At 53.4% G+C, this 15,010-nt stretch overlaps 1 protein-coding gene across 6 annotated transcripts in view; it reads left to right on the top strand.

Moving 5' to 3' along the window:
* CCDC33 (coiled-coil domain containing 33) overlaps positions 1–14,408 on the top strand; it is a 105,988-nt gene extending 91,580 nt beyond the window's left edge. For 3 of the 6 annotated variants that reach the window (XM_070575215.1, XM_070575195.1, XM_070575228.1), the window contains 9 exons: positions 9,098–9,263; positions 9,535–9,623; positions 9,848–9,979; positions 10,073–10,163; positions 10,974–11,140; positions 11,526–11,627; positions 12,205–12,291; positions 13,258–13,371; positions 14,202–14,408. In XM_070575215.1, coding sequence (XP_070431316.1) covers positions 9,098–9,263; positions 9,535–9,623; positions 9,848–9,979; positions 10,073–10,163; positions 10,974–11,140; positions 11,526–11,627; positions 12,205–12,291; positions 13,258–13,371; positions 14,202–14,309 — 1,056 coding nt within the window. In that variant the 3' untranslated portion in view covers positions 14,310–14,408. The remainder of the gene's footprint in view (positions 1–9,097; positions 9,264–9,534; positions 9,624–9,847; positions 9,980–10,072; positions 10,164–10,973; positions 11,141–11,525; positions 11,628–12,204; positions 12,292–13,257; positions 13,372–14,201) is intronic. The other 3 variants (XM_070575236.1, XM_070575222.1, XM_070575206.1) reach the window with 1 other exon arrangement.
* Positions 14,409–15,010: the final 602 nt, after the last annotated feature.

The following is a 15,010-nucleotide window of genomic DNA, read 5'->3' as shown; positions in this document are numbered from 1 at the left end:
CTGTGTAGTAGTCCTCTGTCTGGGTCCTCTCTTGTCCCTTATCTCTGTCCAATAATTCCTCACTGTCTTGCCGGCTCTTTAATGCTTTTAAGAAGGTGGTTTTACTTGTATCAGGTTTTTAGGTTACCTGCAGGGGTGGGGTGGGTCTCTGTTACTCAATGTGCCGTCACCCGAAGCGGAAGATCATCGCTGTCCTTTCTGTGGTCTTGGCTTTGGCAGCCTGCTTCCACCCTTTTTCTCCCCACCGCCCTGGCAGTCCCCCTGAACTTGAGGGCTCCTCTCCCACCACCACCCCTCCCTTAGTCCTGAACACCCCCACTCTGCACTTCCCCTGACTCTGGAAAATCCCCTCCTTCCAGGGCTTCCCTCACACCTCCTGGGCTGCCGCTCACCCTCTACAGCCGAGACTCTGTCCAAGCCGGACACCTCACACCCAGCATGTCCCTCCCTCCCTAGGTCGGCTCCTCCTTCCCCCTAGACCCCAGATTCCGGCTCCTCCTCCTTGCTCTCCTCCCTCCTGCAGCTCCTGCCCTCATCTCCATGCCCACTGCATCCACCTGGCACAGGTCCCACTGAGAGTCACCTGGCTCACTGCTCTTGGCCTCCACTCCCTGCTTTCGTCCCCTGTGCTGGGCAGCCAGAGGGGTTCTGCCGCATGTACCCCAGCCCCCAAGCTTCGGCCTTTCGGCGGCCTGTGGACAGTGACAGAGCCCAAGCTCCTGAGACTGGCCTTGAGAGCCCTCTTCCATCTGCCCTGCCGCCTCTCCAGCCACATGTCCCCGCCCCTGCACCCTGCTCTCCAGAAACTCGCCAACTTTGTCCCTCGGCACACACTCTCTCACCACCCTGCCTTTGCCACAGTGTCTCCTCTGCCCAGAGAGCCCTCTCCCCACCCCCAGATAATACCTCCTCATCCTCAAGAGTCAGCTCAGATTATCACCTCTGCTAAGAAGCCTTCTCAGACCCCCAGGCTCAGTTAAGAGCCTCCTCTGTGCTCCCCTCTGGCATGGGCACTTCCTGCCATCCCCTCCACGTAGATAGGAGACTGCTGCAGGCAGGGGCAGTCTGGACTTCTCTGTGCTCTTTTGCCCCAGCATGGCACAGACCTGGCACACCGTGGTGCTCAGCAAGTGTTGTTTGACTGGCTGTTTACTGCTTCCAGCCTATGCTTTATAACTAGTCTCTGTGACCTTGGGCACACTGCTGTTCTTCCTGGCCTCAGTTTCCCCATCTGTGCAATGGGAGTCTAGGGGCCCTTCTGATTAACAGAGTTGGTAGTGGCTGCAGGTATGTTTGCACTTCCCCGCTGGGATGAGGTGCCTTGGATTCCACCATAAGAACTTCCTGAGGGAGACGGGAGTAAGCACTGCCCTCTCCAGGGTTCTGAGGAAGATCACCACCACCCCTCGCCCTTAATCCATGGTAAGGAGGCAAGAGCGTGCTGGCCTCTGTTTCTGTAAAATGGGAACAGTCAGATAATCATACTTTCTGTACATGGTATCCACGGCTATTGTGAAAATAATTTTTTTTTAAAAAAGCCTCCAAAGGGGGCTGGCCCCGTGGCCGAGTGGTTAAGTTCGCGCGCTCTGCTGCAGGCGGCCCAGTGTTTCGTTGGTTCGAATCCTGGGCGCGGACATGACACTGCTCATCAAACCACGCTGAGGCAGCGTCCCACATACCACAACTAGAAGGACCCACAACGAAGAATATACAACTATGTACCGGGGGTGCTTTGGGGAGAAAAAGGAAAAAATAAAATCTTTAAAAAAAAAAAAAAAGCCTCCAAAGGTGGTGCAGGGACAGGAGTTGGCGTCTCCAGGCACACTATGTGCCAGGGCCCGGGCTGGCCCTCCCCACCCCCTCGCTCCATAGTCACCCCTGAGGTGGGGCTATTTTCCCATCCCACGGATGAGGACAGAGGCTCTCAGCACAGATGCCACCCTTTCAGAGCCAGAGAAGAGGTGTTGGTGTGGCAAAGGCCACCAGCGATCAGTGGCAGGGGGCTGATTCAAACCTAGGGCCACCTGACGCTTCTCACCTCAGCAGACTAAGAGTGAGGGTCCTGGTGGGGGTGTCAGTGGGTGAGAGAGGTGTGGTGGGCACTCAGGGTCAGGCACAGGTGGAGTCAATGTCCCCAGAGGATATGCTAGCCCAGAGAGGAGGGGGAAGAGGCTGACATCCTGCTCGTCCACCCCCACAATGGGCTGGCAACTGGGGAGAAGGGGGGGCAGGTGTGCAGGAATCTGGAGCATGGTGTCCTGTGTGTTCTCAAGGCTGGACTGTGACGCAGAGTGTGGCCCTGAGTGGGGAACCCAGCCCAGGCTGCGGGGAGAGGTCAGGGCTGCAGCCTGCCTGCCCAGCTGTGTTGCCCAAGGTCACTGCTCAGCTGGGGAGGTGGGTGAAGCTGAGGAGTGTGATCAGGCCTGCCACCTTTCTGGGTCTCATGGACAGAGGGTGTTGGCCAGAGTAGAGACTGAGGGGGGTAAGCTAGAGCCAGAGTCCCTCTCCATCCCTCGGGGAGACCTCACCCTTGGAGAGCAGCCAGGCTGGGGGTGGTGGAAGGGCCTGTGGAAGGTGTAGAGAGCTAATGCTCATGGGTAGAGTCCTGATGAAGCACTCTTCCTTTGTCCAGCAGGGACCCTGGCTGAGGCAAGGTCACCCCGTTTCGTCTGGAGCCACGCTCTCCCTCCGTCTCTTTTCTCTTGCTCTGGGCCTCGGCTTTCTTTATCTGTCAAGGGAGGGATGTTAAGAACAGAGCTTTGCTCCCACCTAGGACTGCTGAGATGAAGAACAATGGGATCTTAGAAAGGATGAACCCCTGAATGAGAAGAGGGGGTAATCAGACCCATGGGGTAAGCCAAGGGTCTCGTAGCCCCTTCCCTGGGACTCCCTCAATGCATGCGTACACACGTGCACACTCATGCACACATGCATTGTCAGTACTCATGCAATTAAAAATTGCTGAGTGGACTATAAAAGGACAAAGTTTAGGTAGTAGGAGTGTGGGGGGCATTCTCTGCAGATAGTTCGGCGTGAGCGGAGGTGTGAAGAGGGGAGTAGGAGTGTGAGCTGGAGGGGAAGGGCTGGGTCCACGTGCGTGAGGAGGTGGCTTGCAAGAGGCCTTGAATGCAGGCTTCAGACCTTGCCTCTGAGTTGATGCCGAGCCTAGAGGAAGCTGGTCCAAGGTGCTCACTCTGACCATGGCCATGAAGCACTCAACCCTCTGCCTGCACACGCACAGACACCAGCATCCAGCAGGCTTCTTCCCTGCAAGAAGGAGAAGCTGGTGAGCCAGCAATGGAATCAGGCCTGCTCTTTCAAATATGCTTTCTCACTGCACTGGGCCAGGTGTAGCTGGGGACAGTGAGACGAGTCTACACACCCACCTCTCCTGACACAGGGAGACCTGGGCATGTCTGGCTCCCTGAGGAGCAGACAGGGGAACCCCTTCTTCTACCGCCACCTCAAGGCAGCCTTGGCCTCAGGGATGAAGGGAGAATGGCACCTTGGGACATCAGATGGACATTGCTACCTATGCTGGCCACCTCCTCCAGCAGTGCCCTTCAATTTCTTTAGACAGGTTTAGCTCAAAGGCAAGGCAGGACCTCATTCTTCTTCCCTCTAGCTGAAGCCCCCAGCCTTCCTCAATCATGTAAGTGCAAAGAGCACAGGTTTTAAGGCACAAAGGTTTAGAGCACAAAGAGCGCAGGTTTAGAGTCTGTGTTCGGATGCTAGCTCCATGTTTGCGGCAGTGTGTGACCTTGGGCACGTCACTGAACCACTTTGGGTCTTTTAGGGTATTCTGAGGCATCAAAGGTCATTGACAAGGATGAGTGTGTGTGCCTGCTCATTCTCAGAGGGCCCTGCTGGGGAGGCAGAGCAGAATCCACACAGCCCTCCAGGACAGGGCTGGAGCAGGCTCCCAGAAGGAAGAGGCTGTGAGGAAGGCCCGGGAGCAGTGGGAGCATCCAAAACTCAGGGCCAAAAAGAACCTATTATTGCTGAGAGCTGGGAGGGTCCCCAGAGAAGAATGGCAGTGTGGAGGCTTCATGCACTTAACCAAACTTGAGCCAGGATTTCAGGGTTTTTAAAAATTCTTTAAATGTTTTAAACTCGTTTGTGTGAAGTGCAGCACCCATTCAGGCAAACGCACAAAACATAAATGTATTCACTGCGATGAGCTACCACAACGCGAACACACACGGGTAACCCTGACAGGTCCACAGGTCAAGAGGTGCAGCATTTCCAGCACCCCAGAAGCTCCCTCATGTCTCCCCATCACTCCCCCACCTCCAAAATGGATCTTGTACTCTGACTTCTGACTCTATTGCTTAATTTTACCTGTTTTGTTGGGTTTTTTTTAAAGATTGGCACCTGAGCTAACAACTGTTGCCAGTCTTCTTTTTTGTTTTTATTGCTTTTTCTCCCCAAATCCCTCCAGTAAGTAGTTGTATATTTTAGTTGTGGGTCCTTCTAGTTGTGCTATGTGGGACGCCGCCTCAGCGTGGCCTGACATGCGGTGCCATGTCCACACCCAGGATCTGAACTGGCGAAACCCTGGGCTGCCACAGCAGAGCGCACAGACGACCACCCAGCCACGGGGCCAGCCCCATAAGTTTGCCTGTTTTTGAAGCAAATCTATATTGCATCATAGAGCAGGTATTTTGTGTCAGATTCTTTTGCTTACTATTTGAGTGATTCCTCCGTGTGGTTTCACGTAGCTGTTGATTCCTTTTTACTGCTGTCTGGTATTCCATTGTATGAGTGGATCTCATCATTCTATTGTAGTGGGCATTTGTGTTATTTCCAGTTGGGGATTATTGCAAATAATGCTGCTAAGAATGTTCTTGTACCTGCTTCTTGGTGCATTCACACATGCATTTTTGTTGGATATCTACTCAGGAGTATAATTGCTAGGTCATAGGCTCTGTATACATTCCACTTTAATAGCATCCAGCATCCAAGCAGTTCTGCAAAGTGATGGTGACACTTCCCTTGCCCCTGGCAGTGAATAAGTGTGCTGCTTATCCCACACCCTCACCAGCATTTGGTATGGTCAGGATGGTTTTGTTTCTGTTTTAGTCATTCTAATGGGTGTATCACGATTTCATTGTGGTTTTAAATGACTGGTGAGAGTGGACATCAATTCAGATGCTTATTGACTTATTTCGTCAAGTGCCCAGTTCATATGTCCTGTGTGGCCTCTCTTTTTCTTGTTGATTTGTCAGAGTTTTTATATCTGCATATGAGTCCACCTCTGTTGTGTGTATTACAAATATCTGCTCCTACTCGTTTTGTCCATTCAGCCCCGTAATGATGTCTTTTCATGAACAGAAGTTCTTCATTTAAATGTACCCAATTTATCGATTCTTTCTATTCTGGTTTGTGCTTTTTTGTGTTCTGTTTTTAAAAACCTTTCCCAACAGCAAGTTCATAAAGATGTTCTTATCCTTGTCTTCTAGAAGCCTTATTGTTTTACCTTTTACATTCAGATCTACAATCCATTGGAATTTATTTTTAGTTGTGGTATTTGGTAGAAGTCCTTCCCTTTTTTCTGTATAGATATAAAAACAATGCAGCACCGTTTATTAAGTTAGTCCTTTCCCTGCTGCCCTGTAACCGTCTTTGTCATAAATTGCCTGTGTGTGTGTGGGTGTGTTTCAGGGCTATCTGTTCTGTTTCTTTGATCTGTTTATCAATCTTTGCACCAATATCACCCTGTCTTAATTACTGTAGCTTTATCGGAAGTCTTGATGGCTGATAGAGAAAGTCATCCCACCTGTTTCTCTTCAAAATTATTTTGGCTATACTTGCCCTTTTTATTCCTCACACATTATAGAATCAGCTTGTCTATTTTTACACATACACACTAAGTGTCATGATTTTGATTGAGAGTGCCTTGAATCTATAAATCAATTTAGAGAACAACTAACTCGTTAGATATTGTATCTTTCAATCCATGAACATGATATGGCCCTCAATGTATTTATGTTTAAATTATTTTTAATTAGATGACTAATATATAGATACATTCTTATTAAAAATGCAAAAATTATGGGCCAGCCCGGTGGCACAGCAGTTAAGTGCACATGTTCCACTTGGGCAGCCTGGGGTTAGCCGGTTTGGATCCTGGGTGCGGACATGGCACCGCTTGGCAAGCCATGCTGTGGAGGCGTCCCACATATAAAGTAGAGGAAGATGGGCACGGATGTTAGCTTAGCGCCAGTCTTCCTCAGCAAAAAGAGGAAGATTGGCAGCAGATGTTAGCTCAGGGATAATCTTTCTCAAAAAATAAAAAGAATAAATAAAGATTTGTTTAAAAATAAAAAGACAAAAATGCAAAAATTAGAGATGAAACATGTTCCTTTCCCTTCCCAAACTCCACAACAGCCACCGTTACTATATACCCCTATGCATGCACACACACACACATACACGTGCGCATGCACACACACACACCAGTTATAGATGGGATGATATGAACTTGCCACGTGCTTTTTCTATTTGACAATAGAGTGTGAACATCTCTCTGTGTCAGAACAATTGATCTAGGTCGTTCTTTGTGAGTGCCACCTGTAGACCAGAGACTGAGCGTGCCCTAGTATAAGACTACAAACTGTGCTGCTGTCAGTATCCTTGAAGATGTTTTCTTGATTGTGTGTTCCTTTGAAAGATCAACCTAAAGCAAAGAAACTCCTTTCAATAATGCTGTAATTGTTCCGGGCAGACAGATAAGAGCCTGAACTAGGCTGGGGAAGGAAAGAAGGGATGAATTTGCTTGTCTAAAATATCATGTGCTTCCTCTTGACAAACCCCTGTCAGTCATGGGGCTGCCATAAATCTTAAGATTTAGAGCACTGCAGACGAGGGGGCCAGGGAGCCCAGGGTGAGGACAGCAAGGAGGAAGAGGAAGGGGTGTGACCTGTTGACTAAAGCAGCCACTAGGACCTCAGCGGAATGGGACGAAAGCTGCTGCCTCCAGGTCATACCTGCCCCGGGCAGTTGCCTCAGCCAGCCCCTGCACACACAAGACTCTGAGCCTCACAGCAACCCCGGGCTTATCCTAGATGAGGAATCTGAGGCTCAGAAAGGTGAAGGGGCCTGTTTGAGCTCACTCAACAAGTCAGTGGCCAAATTGGGCTTCTGACTGCAGCCTGAGCACAAAGCCCATGTGTGTGCAGTCTCCAGGCTGAGTCTCCTAGTTATCAGTGCTGCATGAGGACACCGGATGGGCAGATCTGGAGGAGCCAAGACCTGGGCCTCTACTGGGGCAGGTGCTGGGGAGATGGACCCAGCATTGGCACCAGTTAGAGGGAGTCTAGCCAAAAGGCTAGACAGTGGCAGGTGACAAGTGGTGTCTGAGGAGCCCCTGCTGTCTGGGAACCCCTCCCCAAGAAGTCAGTGGCCCACCATGCAGCAGGTTGGAGGCGGTGGCTGGGAGCCAGGCCACATCTCCAGTCAACTTGGCACCCAGGTGGGAACTGGGGGCAGAGCTCTACTTCCTGAGGATTTGGGAGCCTAGCTGGGGCCATGAGCCCCCACTCCTGTGTGCAAGGCCTCCACAGCCATAGGAAGGCCACAAGCCACCGGGCTCAGCAAACTCCTGCTGGCCTCACTTCCCTCCTCCCACTCCTCCCCACAACCTAGCTCCCACCTCCTCCTCCCTTGTGCACCTTCCTAGCTGCACACTTTGGGTCCCTCTTTTATATTTTGTGCTGTGTAGATTTAAGAAACTCCCTTTACAAAACTTTTGGTAAATAACATTAGGGAATTTCTGATTATAAAACAAATGCATATAACTATAGCCTATTAACTCTCCTATGCATACATATGGGCAGACATGAAATTTTTTTTCCCAAATTGAGATCACACTGATAATTCTTTTTTGTAACCTGCCGTTATCACTTGTCAACATATTGTGAAGTTTGTGCGTGTGGGAGCATCATGGTAGGTTTGCACAGCGCTTAAGAACACAGATTCAAGGGGGCCGGCCCGGTGGCGCAGCGGTTAAGTTCGCACGTTCCGCTTCTCGGCGGCCCGGGGTTCGCTGGTTCGGATCCCGGGTGCGGACATGGCACTGCTTGGCAGCCATGCTGTGGTAGGCACCCCACGTATAAACTAGAGGAAGATGGGCACGGATGTTAGCTCAGAGCCAGGCTTCCTCAGCAAAAAAAAAAGAGGAGGACTGGCAGTAGTTAGCTGAGGGCTAATCTTCCTCCAAAAAAAAAAAAAAAGAACACAGATTCAAGTGCCAGCAGGCCTGGGTTTCAGGTCCTGGCTCTGCCACTCATCAGCTTTGTGACAGAGCACATTATTCACCTTTCTGGGCCTTGGTTTCTGTGTTGATAGAATGAGGTTAGTACCTCCCCTCCTAGGCTTGCTCTGAAGCTTAAATGAGGAAGGCACTCAGAAGAAGGCCTGACCTAGAACAATGCTCGATGAATACTAGATATTAGGATCACTGTTACTTCTAACCTCATGACAGAGTCTGGCTCCCACCTCACGCCCTAGGTCTTGTAGCTGGACCCCGACTCTGACCCTGGGTCCTTATCTGGGTCCCCCAGGCCTATCTTGGGTCCCTTCATGACCCCTGGGCTGGTCGGGGGGCTAGTGCCTGGGGTCAGCTCCCAAGTGGCATTCAGTGGGATTTATGGGAGGTTCTTCCCTGGGTTCTTAGTGACATGAGAAAGCAGAGGGATTAGAAAAGGAGAAAAGGAAAAGGGAGAGGCAGAGAAGTGGCTCTGATCCAGCCTGGCCCTGGAAAGCTGGCCCTGATCCTTTCAAGTCTCCATTACTCGTGGGGTCCTCACCTGGTATCTGAGCCCTGGGTCCCCCTTAGTTGGCATCAGAGCAGGAGACATGGCCCCTGGAGAGAACATTGCTGTAGCTGCTCTCATGTGGCTGGAGGGGTGAACACAAAGTCATAACCCTCCCCCCACCCCACCACCAAGGAGTTGCTAAGACTTGGGGGCACAGCTTGGGGTCCACTCTGTTTGTTGGCCTTGGGGGTGACCCAGTGACTTTCAAGTGTGAGTACAGGTGTGGGATGGGGCTCCAGTGGGGCTGGGGGCTCAGCTCTGAGCTCTGGGGTCCACAGGAGATGAACAACTACCGGCGGGCCATGCAGAAGATGGCAGAGGACATCCTGTCGCTACGGAAACAGGTCAGCACCCTGGAGGCAGAGAACCGCTTGCTGAGGAGCCACCTGACCCAGGAGGAGGTAGAAGAGGAGCAGGACAATGCTGACAAGGCCCAGAACCTAGGTGAGGGGGTATAGGCCACCAAGGGCTTCAGGGCCCCGCCTGAGCCCAGGCTCTGGATTGCAGGACAGGGTGGTGGGGAGCCTTTCCCAGGTGCGCATGCTACTGGAAACAGGCTGGTGGGAGCTGGCTGGGTCTTCTCCGGGAGGGGAAACAGAGAATCCAGTCCTGTCTCAAGCTCAGGGCTGAGAGACACCTGCTCCCACCCACCAACTGTGCTGATTTGAGCTGGGAGAAGCTCCTCCTTGAGCCAGCTCCCCACCACCACCACCAGTGTTCATGAAGCAGAAACTGCTGCTGAGTGAGCTGGACATGACGAAACTGAGGGACAAGGTGCAGCGTTTGCAGAATGAGCTGATTCGAGTGAGCTGGGGCTTGGGGGACAGGGAGTGTGGGAGCCTAGAGGAAGGGAGATAGAGTGGGAGCATCTGGAGAAGTGTCTGGGAGCAGAAGGGAGAGGGGCATAGAGGGATGGGAGGCCCGCTCAGTGGACGAGTCAGCAGAGGGGCCTGGGGTAGACTTTTGGGTCAAGGGTAACTCCCAGGCACCCCTTCCTCCCCCCTGCCTCCTCCATCCCCCACCATCAGAAGAATGATCGAGAGAAGGAGCTGCTCCTCCTGTACCAGGCTCAGCAACCACAGGCTGTGCTGCTGAAGCGGTACCAGGACAAGCTGCAGAAGATGAAGATGCTGGAGGAGACCGTGCGGCACCAGGAAAAGGTAGGTGCAGAGGGGCCAGACCACCAGGACCTAGCCACAAGTGGGACAGTGCAGAGCCCCCAGGCCAGCCTAACCTCTGTGCTCTCCCTCCAGGTGATCGAGAAGATGGAGCACGTACTGGAGGACAAGCTGCGGGATAAGAACCAGCCCCCGCAGACCAGGCTGCAGGGAAAGCCCAACGTGGGTGAGTCAGTTTCCCTGCATGGGTGAGTCTGCTCCCTGCCTTTTGTCCCATCCCTAGAGGCCTTTCCTTCCTGGAGCCTCCCAGTTTAAGGAGCACCTTCAAATTGGGGCAGAGGGGTGCTATTCCCCTCCTCATTCAGGCACTGAGGGCTCCCAGAGGTCCCTGATACTTTGGTTAAATCAATCATTTGTTTGCTCCATTGATGTTAACCATAGCTACCTAGAACTACCAATCAGAGGTGGCTCTGATCAGCAGGAGAGAACCAGGTCTCACCCTATCAGGCCAGCCCAAGCAGAGGATTTCCCTGAGCCCATCTGTGCAGCCTCACCAGGGGCCCCTATGTGCCCAGCCCTGTGCTCAGCCTTCACTTTGCGGGGGTGTTGGTGGCGGGTGTTTCTGAAGGCCTTTAGAAAACAGCAAAAGCTGGGCTCACCTTTCAGGAACAGTGAGATCATCCTGGAGCCAGATGAGAGATGAGAAGGCAATCTAGGGAGGGGAAACAGGCAAGGTAAAGGCCCAGGGAGTGACAGTGCCAAGAGCAGAGAAGGAAGGAAAGATAGAGAAGTGAAGAGCTGAAATAGACCCGGGACAAATGGTGAGGGAGTAGTCAGGGAGAACACTGGGATCAGACTCTAAAGAGCCTAGAATGACTGCCTGAGGAGTGTGGACCTGATCCCACTGGCAGTAGGCAACCATTGAAGGCTTGGGAGCAGAGGAGGGGCAGAATGGAGCAAAATGCTGGGGCAGATCTGGCCAGGGACATGGAGGCAGGAAAGCCCATCTCAGGAACATCTGTGGCCATGTTCACAGCCTTCCCCATGCTCTCAGCCTCTGGCCTTCCCCCTGGTCCTACGGGAGAGAACCTACCTGCTGACCTTTACTCAGTGCTGCTGGCGGAAAACTCAAGGTTGCGGGCAGAGCTGGATAAGAGCCGCCACCACTCGGCCCCCATTATTCTGCAACAGCAGGCTCTGCCGGTAAGAGCCACCAGCACAGGCCTGGCTTGGGCCTGCGTGCACAGGCCACCGGGGGCCCAGCAATCACTCACAGCACAATCCGAGCTGAAGACCAAGACTAGGAGTTAGGCTTCCCAGGGTCTCCAGTGTGCCTCGAGTCTCCTGGAGTGCCAGCTCTCAGCCTTGCTCTTTTCTCCTGGGGCACTCACATGGGTCTGAAAGCTTTACCCTCATCTAGCATCCTGGGAGAAAGCAAGCCCTTAACTGGCCTTTGACCCTTGAACCCTGGCCCTTTTTGCCACCTGGCTGGCCTGCACTTGGAGTCCATACGGGCCTCTCAGAACTCCCTTCTGGAGCATCCCCTGGGATTGGTACAGCCTTGGAGAGCCCCTTTCCCCCATCCCAGGTGGACCCCAGGGAGTTGGGAGCAGGAGGAGGCCTGGCAGAGAGGCTACAGGAGACAGATGGTCCAGCCCAGTCCACGTGCACAGGGACCCTGCCTGCGCAGGTGGGTGCCCCAGGCCCCAGAAATGCCCTGGCCCCACTCCACTTCCAAGGCTGCTACAGGCGTTCCTGCTTTATGCAAACCCCAAGATAGGACACATGGAATTACAGAAGAGGGGTGAGCAGGGCCTCAGGAGCTCTTCTCTTCACCCCAGGACTCCCAGGAGGTGAGTTCTGTTTGAAAGCACACCTGATGCATGGACATCCAGGTAAAGTGTGGGGCATGGGGAGACCCTTGCTTCACAAACAGATTCTTCACTTTACAAGAAGACTCCCAGTTCAAGATTCTTTTCTGTGCACTTATGAGTGTTCCCTAGTACATTTTACATTTAAAAATTGATGTGCAAAAACTTCATATACCCCAAATCTGTGGGGAGGACAGCTGTGAAGAAAGCACACGCCGTGCCAGGGGTGAACTCCTTCGGGAAGAGGGTTCCGCCCTGGGTCTGAAGCTCTGTATCAAGGAGCTAAGTCTGGAACTCAGACCGGGTTGGTTTCTGCTCAGCATCTCGTGGCCTCCTGAGCTCACACAGCCGCAGCCCCCAGCTGGGCCCATGTGTGAGTTTCTGCTCTGCCCACAGGATCTCCTTGCAAGCACTTCAGACAAGTTTAACCTCCTGGCCAAGCTGGAACGAGCTCAGAGCCGGATCCTGTCCCTGGAGAGCCAGGTAGGTGAGATGAAGGAATAATCAGGCTGGACAGGCTCACCATACAACCCATGACCAGGGTCAGAGCTCAGAGTGTGGCCAGGGTCAGGCTCAGTGTGTGAGCAGGGTCGGGGCTCAGTGTGTGAGCAGGGTCGAGACTCAGTGTGTGAGCAGGGTTGAGGCTCTGTGTGTGAGCAGGGTCGGGGCTCAGTGTGTGAGCAGGGTCAGGGCTCAGTGTGTGAGCAGGGTCGGGGCTCTGTGTGTGAGCAGAATCATGGCTCAGTGTGTGAGCAGGATTGGGACTCAGTGTGTGGGCAGGGTCATGGCTCACTGTGTGAGCAGGCTCAGGGCTCAGTGTGTGAGCAGCGTCGGGGCTCAGTGTGTGAGCAGGGTCATGGCTCAGTGTATGAGCAGGCTCGGGGCTCTGTGTGAGCAGGCTCAGGGCTCAGTGTGTGAGCAGCGTCGGGGCTCAGTGTGTGAGCAGGGTCATGGCTCAGTGTATGAGCAGGCTCAGGGCTCTGTGTGAGCAGGGTCATGGCTCAGTGTGTGAGCAGGGTTGGGGCTCAGTGTGTGAGCAGGGTTGGGGCTCAGTGTGTGAGCAGGGTCGGGGCTCAGTGTATGAGCAGGCTCAGGGCTCTGTGTGAGCAGGGTCATGGCTCAGTGTGTGAGCAGCGTTGGGGCTCAGTGTGTGAGCAGGGTCACGGCTCAGTATGGGAGCAGGGTCGGGGTTCAGCGTGGACTCAGGGTCGGGGCTCAGTATGTTGTTGGAACTCAGAGAAAGTCCGTCTGTGTCCTCATCAGACTGTCACTTGTCTCTTCGCCACCCACCCCTGCCACCCCTCAGGTCTCTTGGGGAGGCAGCAAGCCCACATTGCCCAGGGTTTTCCTTTCTGCCCCAAGAGTAGGCTCAGGCTCTGGTCATCCCGGCTTTCAGGGATGGGCCCTGCTGCCCTGCCATTCCTCCTCTGTCCCTTCCTGTGTCTGCAGTTAGAGGACTCAGCTCGACGCTGGGGACGAGAGAAGCAGGACTTGGCCACACGGCTGCAGGAGCAAGAGTATGGCTTGGGACACCCCTCAAACCCCAGCATCACAGGCCTTCCCGTAAGTGATCCCTTTGTAGGGCTGACAGCCGCCCCACCCCCAAGTCCCAGGGCCTTGAGAAAAACTGTCCAGGGAGGCCAGCTCCTCTACTGGAAGTCAGGAGTCCTGGGCTCAGCTTCCATTCTGTTTCCAACAGAAGCCTTTGTCCTGCCTCAATTCCCCACCTGTCTAAGGAGAATAGAAAACCCTGCCAAGATCACCTCTTCCCCATGGGTAGGCCTGAGAATCAAGGAGGAGAAGCTGGGGATGAAGGGTTGTCCACACGGGCATTTCTGGAACACTCTGGCACTGGTTGTACTTTAGGATTGGATTTGCTCATGGGCAGAGTAGCTGTGGCCCCCACCCAACTCCTCAGTGCCTAAAATTCTCCCTTGAGCACACTCTTCTTGGGCAACTGCGATGCTGCAGACCTGCTGGGAATAGGAGCATGTTGCCAGAGAGAAACATTGCCAGCTTCCCAGAAACAAACAGGCCTGTTCACAACTGCCCTTCAGCTCAGCCCCAGGCCACCCAGCCCCTCAAAACAAAAACCCTGATTGCTCTTGAGCCATCAGTCCTCTGCTCCTCTCCAGGCTCCTGGAAAGGCCTGAGAAGGATGGGGGACTGACGGGGAACACAGGGCTGCCTTTGCAAACTCACCTGCTGAGCCCTGGGGACTCTTAGAGAAGCTGGGTATGACCTGCTGTGGTTAAATGGGTTTGGAAATCTTTGAGAAGTTGCCCCCTGGGGTTTGGATCCTCTGAGGCATGGCTTGCTAGGCAAGATGCACTTCAATGGGTCACCCCTGGGGGCAGGGACGTACTCACCTCACCTTGCTTTGGACACCACAGAACCCCTCGACCCACTCTAAGGACAACAGGCGACCCTCAAAGCTGGACCCCTTGATGCCCAGCTCAGAGACCAAGTTCAACACGCCCTCGAACTCCCGGAAGACCTGAGTCCCAGCAGACCTGAGTACTGCAACAGGCCTCTCTCTGTGTGTTGGAGTCTCATCCCCACCCTCTAAGATGACTTTATTAAATGCTGTAGGTCAGTGAGCACTCGCCTCTTTCCTGGAGCAGGGCAGCCTGGGGGGCCCAGCTTCTCCTTCCAGACCCTACTCTAGGCCTGGGCCCTCTGCTGCAGCCCTATAGCCTCCTGCCTGGAGGAGCTATCATCTTTGGAGAGCCAAAGGCCATAGTGGACCCAGGAAGGAGGGGAGAAGAGGCCTCCCAAAGCAGAAGCCAGGGAGACAAGCCCCTTCCGGATCTCTGGAAAAAATGAGACCACCCAAGGCCAACTCTGGTGGGAGCCTGAGAGGCTTTCCACCTGCCCCCAAATCTATCACATCTGAAATCCATTCTTTCAAATTTGGTTTATCTGTTTCTTGAGAAGGGGAAGACTTGAAGCCTGCCTGTGGCAATCAGTTGCATATTAGTGTGAAGTGCCCCGTTAACCAGGACTAGGCTGAGCTGGCAGTGTTGTGTCCAAATGTAGCCAGGGACAGGAAAGCAGATGGGGCCAGGAGAAGGACCCTCCACTGAGAGTCAGGTTGCCTGGGTTCTAGCTATAGGCATGCTGTGTGACCTTGGGTGACTCAAATAACTTCTCTGGGCTTCAGTTTCCCCATCTGTTCCATGCAGAGCTTGACTTCTTTGAT

The sequence above is a fragment of the Equus przewalskii genome, chromosome 1 (assembly GCF_037783145.1).
Source record: "Equus przewalskii isolate Varuska chromosome 1, EquPr2, whole genome shotgun sequence".
NCBI classification, from domain to species: domain Eukaryota; kingdom Metazoa; phylum Chordata; class Mammalia; order Perissodactyla; family Equidae; genus Equus; species Equus przewalskii.
The sequence above is the reverse complement of the archived record's forward strand: the minus strand, read 5'-3'. Positions and strand labels throughout refer to the sequence as shown.